This window comes from Coloeus monedula (genome assembly GCF_965178545.1).
Source record: "Coloeus monedula genome assembly, chromosome: 3".
NCBI lineage: Eukaryota > Metazoa > Chordata > Aves > Passeriformes > Corvidae > Coloeus > Coloeus monedula.
In genome coordinates this window covers 18,678,740-18,686,300 of record NC_138783.1, presented here as the reverse complement: position 1 = coordinate 18,686,300, position 7,561 = coordinate 18,678,740, and the positions used below count along the sequence as shown (strand labels likewise).

At 36.5% G+C, this 7,561-nt stretch overlaps 1 protein-coding gene across 1 annotated transcript; it reads left to right on the top strand.

Moving 5' to 3' along the window:
* Positions 1-1,512: 1,512 nt before the first annotated feature.
* On the top strand, positions 1,513-7,271 carry TRAT1 (T cell receptor associated transmembrane adaptor 1; the record flags this gene model as incomplete). The annotated part of the gene is made up of 5 exons (XM_082279354.1): positions 1,513-1,624; positions 3,186-3,222; positions 4,583-4,644; positions 5,929-5,987; positions 7,011-7,271. Exons 1-5 carry the CDS (start codon positions 1,522-1,524, stop codon positions 7,269-7,271), a joined length of 522 nt encoding a protein of 173 aa, XP_082135480.1. The 5' UTR covers positions 1,513-1,521.
* Between the last annotated feature and the right edge of the window lie 290 nt (positions 7,272-7,561).

Below are 7,561 nucleotides of genomic sequence, written 5' to 3'. Positions count from 1 at the left end.
GATGTATAGCTGCTTCATGGGGGTGTTGTCTCTCTTCAGGAATGTCAGTATCTCATTGCAAAAAAAGTGCCTTTCAACATGAAGAGGAGTATTGCAGTGATAAAGAATCCTCAAACACCTTTGGGAAAACTCAAGTGGTAGAAAGGAAGGGAAACAGGACATTCAGTTCAAAAAGAAGGATAAATGGCCACTAAAAGCACCACATGCAAAAAAAAAGTTAAAAGTCTGTCAGAAAGTTACAGCTTGTTTGTTCTGCTTTGTTCCTTTTAAAAGAGAGTTCTGGTCAGGAAAGAAACCTACATCCCAGAAGCCCAGGTGATTTGTGATTTTTGCTACCACGGTTTATCTTGTCTTGTTTTGTCAAGACAAAGAGTTGGAGTAAAACAAAAAGAAAAGAGCTTTGTCAACACCAGCACAACAAGGGAACAAAACCTGTAAGGAGGTTTTGAGCCGGTCAGTCACGGAACAAGCACGCCAAATCTCGGAGAACATGAAACATGTCTGGGGAAAGTGAAGAATCAAGCTGCAAGCTCCTTTCACTCATTTATTTGGCTAAGTGTTTCCTCTGCAAAGGAAGGGTCCATATGCAACAACGCTGATAATTTTGGCCACTGGACTGTCACAAACAGGCTATTTTCCTCAGCATGGTTTGTGATGGAAAATTTGTATCAACTAGGTTAATCAAAGAATTAATTAAATGAAAAAACCAGATTTTGTGCTAAGGGGGGTTCTTTCCTGTCTTTCTTATTGCAAGGAGAGGCAAGTTTAGAGCAAAAGGACTTTTTTCAAATAACTGGACCCACCTTTTACCAAGTGATTTTCCAGGAGCTGTTTGAACTTTTCTCTGCAGTAGTACTGGGGGCTTCATTGGTTCCCCCAGTGTCATTCACTGGTGATGATAAAGGATGCTTGTCCTTTATCATCACCTCCTCTCGTTTTTCAGGCAAAAAAATAAGTACAAGTAAGCGGTTTTAACAGCTGTAAAACAAGACAAGAAAACACAACCAAATTTTGACATATTTTGCAGGGATTATTAAAACGTTACAGTCTTAGGTATTATTCAGAGACACATCCAGTGAATTTGTTTTGACTGAATTCAGAACTACTTTCATGAACTCTAGAATTTAGCCAAGAATTTACTGAATTTACTGCAAATACTAAGTTAAAGACAACTGCAGAAATAATTTCACAGCTATCCAGTAAAATTACTTTTTTCTTTATTAATATCTTATTTTTTACTACATCTTACAGGCAAACCAATAGCCTAATCTTTGGCTGAATTCCTATGAAAAAGTATTTCTGCTAACAGTTTATTAAAATTGCTTTCTTATTATTTAGCATCTGGTTTTGATATTAATTATTTTGATATTAATTATGTACCTTGTATAGCAATAGCTGTCAGAGAGTAAACAACAAAATAGCAGCTTCAATTACAGAAAGCAAAAATCAACCAAGCAAAAGGAATACAGTAAAACTGTTAGACAACACAAATGGCAAAATTATTTTCTTTCAGTTACAGAAATGGACTGCCATTTTTCTGTCTGGGGAGTTTTGGCCTTCCTGACTTTGGCTCTGGTTGTTTCATTGACACTGAATATTTCACACTGTATGAAAAAGAAGCAAGGTAAGTAATGTCTCTTTGTAAGGAATGGAGTTTCAATATTTAAAGTCATCCCTGCTCAGAGATATCAAGTCGACAAATTGATTCTTCTGAATCTTAAGGTACCTTTTGGCAAGAATGATTTTACTAGAGAGCATTTAGCTTTTGAAAAATTTTAGGAGAGTCAGGTATCATTACAGAATGATTGCTAACTGCCCAATCCACTGCTAAAAACAGCTACCCAAATCCATTCTCTGAAGGCAAACCAATACAACAAGAAGAATTTAGTTCTAAATTTTTACTTTTAAAGTATATTTTTAACACCTGCAATTTCCTTTCCTAGGAAGTACACTTTTCCTCTAACTGGTTATTATCTATTCTTCCATTTAAAAATTGTTTTAAGTAGATGCACTGATACGAAATACATCTGAGAAAATTTTCTCCCCTCCAAATTCCTGACTGCTCATTTGAATTTCAGATTTCATACAGATTTCATGCCTTATCTGTGTATTTTGGAAAAACATTCTAATTGCTTTTCATAATGGGATTCTACTGTATTTCTTAAACCAATGTGTCACTCGTATGACTACAGTCATACTCTGGTTTTGGTTGAAATTAACTTTTACTTTTTTGACAGATTACGCCAGTGCAACCTCTCTTACGCGTGCAATTCTATGGTTAGGAAGTTGTACAATCCTCACCATTCCATTCACAGAGGGAAAACTGCACCTGTGCTGTACATGTAGGGGTGGGCAGGCCAACACTGGTGACTTCAACCCAGCTAAATATACCTATGTATATAATCTATGTAAACAGAAGGCCCATGCTTATAAACTGCACTCACCAAGTATAGTCACAGGATATTAAGAGAGTTGCTGGAGTGTTTTGGGATGGGTGTGGGTTGAGCTTTTTGGTTCATTTTGTGTTTTAGGACTACTAGGCAGATATTTCTATGAGGAAGAATCACAGTCATTTACAAAATTAACCTGACCAAGGTTTAGGTCAGAGTGGCTGATGCTGCATTTCTCATTGAATTGGAGCTTACTGAGCTAAATTCTGGAGTCCTGGAGCAGAGTTTAGAAATTCAGGCATTCCTGAATTATTAATCAAGTTCTAGCAAGAAATCTCCTTGTAGCCATTGCCTCTCTGCTTCAGTTTTTTCATCTGTGTGGATCACAAGATGTCTTTTTCAGATGTACAAGCAGAACTAATAAAATAAATAAACCTCTCACTTTGTAATATAAACACACGATGCACCTCCCCAGACAGGGAAAATCTGATGAGAGAAAAAGATGAGGGAGAAGCAGAAGGTGAAGGAAATCAGGAATGAATCACATGTGTTGCAATACACTTTTTGGATACTGCAAACTGACACAGACTTTGCAGCCACAGCACAGGGCCATAACACAAACATTTCTCGTATTTGAGAAAAGAAGAGGGACAATTGAAGGTCCTGAGAGCCAGAGCTTTCAACTGTATTCTCTAAAACAAAATCAAAAGCATGTCTGTTGAGACAATTATCTGAAGTGTTCTAAAATAGCACGTTTCATTTTCTCTTAATTTTTTTTTAAAACAAATTTTCCAGCTAAAATGCATAAAGATTACGAAGAGAACAATCCAAGGTAAGTTGTACAAAAAGTTTCTTTCCGGCAAGGGTGAAATAAGCAATAAATAATGACAGATGGCTTGGGAGGGATGGCATAGAGGAAAATTCAGTATCTCATGCAGTCTGCCTGGAAATGTTGGTGGTGGAAAAAAGTTTTTAAGAAAACACAGGAAAAAAAATTCATGTGGGAGATACATCCTCCAGTCATTTTATCAACAATGAAATAATTGCATACTAATACTATAATTTTATCTGAAAGTGCAAGATATTGAGCTAAAGCACCACTACCTATCACTTAAACTCAATAATTCCATAATAATTTAAAAGAACTCTCAGCTCTCACAAAACAGTGAAAAAATTATAGTGTGATAGTTAATACTTGTGGAGCAGTAATTTACATGTATTTACATTTCATAACCATCTTTATACATGCCATCCAAAAGCAATAAAACAGTCTGTTTACAGCTGCAGGATACCATGAGCTGTTACACAAATCTGTTTCAGGTCTCTCTCTCTTATGCCATACAGAAAAAAACCCAACCCAAACCCAAACTTTAGAAAACAGAGATGGAGAGTCTCATCCCAACCCAAATATAAAAGGCCACTGAAATGAAAATACAAAAGACTGCACCTGTTACCCAAAACCAATTCTCAATTACAAATTTTCTTGAAGTTGGGAAGTCTCTGTCTATTAGTGCCTGTTCAGATGAAAAATACCACGGAATGTGGTGTTAGAGCACGACTTCACCCCCTTGACGAGAGGCAATATAGGGATGCAATAGAAAGGTTACACAGTGCTTCCCACTAAAAATTCCCATTTTACAAACCCACTTAGAAGCATTTTTCAAGTAACACCAGGTAATGAAACACAACATACCATTAAAAATCCAAAGCTGAACTTGTCTTCTTCGGTCTTCTCTGTTTGTATTGTCATGAGTATTTTAGTTGAATCAAGAGGGGACCTTTTAAGAACATCACTCCAAAAGACACATATAGTGCTTTAGTTTGTATTGCAGAGTGGTCTCAGAGGACATCAATTGGGTTCCTTTCAGTGATCATCAACATTTCTTAACCTACATCAAACTGTAGCTTAATAGTTTTGAGATTAGCTTTGTGCTTAATGAAGTTACAGGAGTGGAGAGTTCAGTCCTGGGCTAGGTGACAAATCTCTCCTGAAAACACCCACATTGCCATTTCTGCCCCCTCCAAAATTTTTGATCTTGTTTATAAGATCACAAACAATCTGCTATATATAGATATATACACACAATCTGCATATTGCTACATGTGCATAAAACATTTGTTAAAATAGAATATTGGGGTGCTAAATAAAGCATATTCTGTGAATTAAAAGCATTTTTTCATTCCCCTTGTAGCTATGATGGCTATGACACAGAAGATTATCCAGTTTATGGCAATCTCAACCAAGATATTTTAGGTAAGCTTCATTTTAGGAACATGTGTCTATTCAGTGGTTATAGAAATATATGATTAGAAACTGGCTGACTGACATATTTTGTGTTTCTCAAATGGCAAACCTGAGAATCTACATATTTTAACTATTAATTAAAATTATTAATAGATACTTGGGATAGAAATGCAGACCTTCATACTGCACTACTATGTATAAGAACAGACCTCATACTGAATTTGATTTTTTACAGTCCATACGGTCCTGTTCAGCTAAGTATCTCAAAACAAAGAGCTTGTCTAAATGTGAAGCTCACTAACTGAAATAACAGCTTGGTCCATGTCTCTTAAAGCAATCTAAAACACAGATTACTCACGGTCCAAGGTCAGTGCTCCCACAGAAGCAGGTAGAAACAAACACATAGCAGTTCTCTGCTGTGGCTATCCACAGATCACCAGCAATACTGACAAATGTGCTGAAGCCCAGCAGCTGAATGGTGGGCAGACAGCTTTGCTTTGCTTTACTGGGCTCAAGTTAACAATCCTTGGCAGAGAGACACCACATTAAAGGCTGTAGCATCATATAACTGCAGCTAGAGATAGGTGTGCCAAGGGTTTGTCTTTTGAAGTCTTTATAGAGTTAAAGCAGCATTTTTCTGCATATAACTTTTTCTGCAAGCTTTAATTGGGGTTAAGCAAAACTAAAGCACTTTAACTGAAGGGGAAAAAAAGCCCAAACAAACCCTACTTTTTCACACATAGTTTGCATGAATTTAATCAAGTCAACACTCAAATGCACTGACATTGTAAAACTTTGAAAACTGTAACGAAGTAACCTGTTTTACTGGTGGTTAAAATGAGACATAAAATGAGAAAATAACTAGAACCAAATTTACAGAACACTGAAGTAGACTCAGGAAGAGAATTTAATCCCCAGCTGCTGCAACTCACAACCTCTTTCTCAGCCAAAGAAAAGGCTGCCTATGCTGAAAAATAGATCAATATGTGGCTACCTCTTACTTGCAAGAAGTCCTCCCTGCACTCTAAAATAATGCCCGGTTAGTGAATAATGAGAAACCTCCCCTCCATATGAACAGAAAATGATTTTAATTTTCACAGTGTGTGTTTGAATTTCTTAGTTATTTGCCTCTCTGTAATTAGAAGGAGAGATCTGTGTGTGATTTCAAAACAAACATCCTACCAAAGAAAACTGGGGGGAGTTCATTCTCTAAAAGAGAGGATCTGTTGGTCTGATCTTTTAACTCAGTAGAATGTCTTAATAAAAAGATTTTTCTACTTTGATAAATTACAGAAGAATGTTGTTACGAGCAGATGAAGTCCCAGCCTCAAAGACCAGTTAACCAGCTACAGGTATCTTTCATTTTAGTTATGGATTTCTGAATTAGGGTAACATGGTCTGTCTCAGAGTTCCTTTATTTATCCTATGATAAAAATCTTCACACTCTCACAAAAATTACCATGCATATGGCATGATAAAGTTCAGCCACAGGCATGCAGATCACATGGAACTAAATCCACATCCATGGCCATAGCTTATCTAAAGAAGTAATTTTATTTGGTTTAGTTATCAACCAAGTGAAAACACAAGCTGCATCACATGATACTCATGAGTTTGACTGGCTCTCTCCTGTCCTGTGCAAAATCTATATGCTTTAACCAGTGAAAGTTTGTTTTCTATTGGTTCGTATTTTGTTGAGATACCTGTATGCCTAAAAGCATGAAAGCTTCAAATGAAATTTTCCTGTAATTGAAGCATTCCTAGCATCAATTTCCCAAGTTGATTGCTACATATTTCATAGGGATCGATTTTCAGCCTCTCTCTCAGGGTATTTCCAGGAGGTATAAGAATATCTTTTTTAATCTAGACATTCCAATGTCAATAGTCATTGATGGTTTGGCTTGAAAAGCACTAAGAACCAAGGGAAAGACACAAAAAGCATGCATTTTGCACTGGAAATGAGATCGTATATACAGACAAGAATCATCCCTCTTTGGTTTTCTGCACAGACAAAGCCTGTTAATAATGTTGTTAATAACTGGATTCTAACTAAAAAATAAAAAAGTGAAAAGAAAACCAGATCAAATAATGTCTTGCATCCCAAAGAACCTGGACTTTTTCCCACAGAGAATCTTTCCAATGATACCTTGATGAATTTTTCCATATTGCCACTATGAGTCATTTGCCATTAGGTTATATTGATCTGTTTTCCATTCTCCCACAGTTTAATAATTTGTACTTTTAATGAGTTGTTTTACAGCTAGCTTAGGCAAACTACAGGCAGAATTATGATTACAGTGTAGACATACTTGAAATCTTAGATATAAATTTAAAGCAAGGATAACTACCGGATGTTAAAGTGAATTTTCTTTTAGGTGGAATCTACCAATCAGATGTGTTATGCCTCACTTGATCACAGTGTCAAGGGAAAATGCAGAAAACCAAGGAGAAAGAAAGATCCTTCATCAGAGGAAGATGAAGAAGAAAGATCATCTAACCCCAGGGTGGCTTCCAAAGTTAGCATTTACCTTAACAGTGAGCAGCTGGCTGCTGAAAACATGGCAAAAGCAGAAGCCATTCATGATGATCCCATCAGATTAATGGGCTTGATTCATAATACAAAAGGAGAGAACTGAATATGTAATGAACAAAATACGTAACAAACCAAGTATGTAACCATAAAGTGAGATTTGTTTTTTCATTCTGGAGGAACAATGAATGATTAGAGATAATATCCTGGAAAACTGACATACTAAACAAAGGTGTGAAATGTTCCAAACTGTCTGCCAAGCATATTTATAGACTAAGCAAGACATAGGTCCAGGCTGCCACTCAGATGGATCTGCCCTTCTGAAGATAATTTGAGAGTTGCAGAAGCTGGTAGCTCAGTGTTCGCATGGTATGGATTCCAGTAAAAATTGATCCT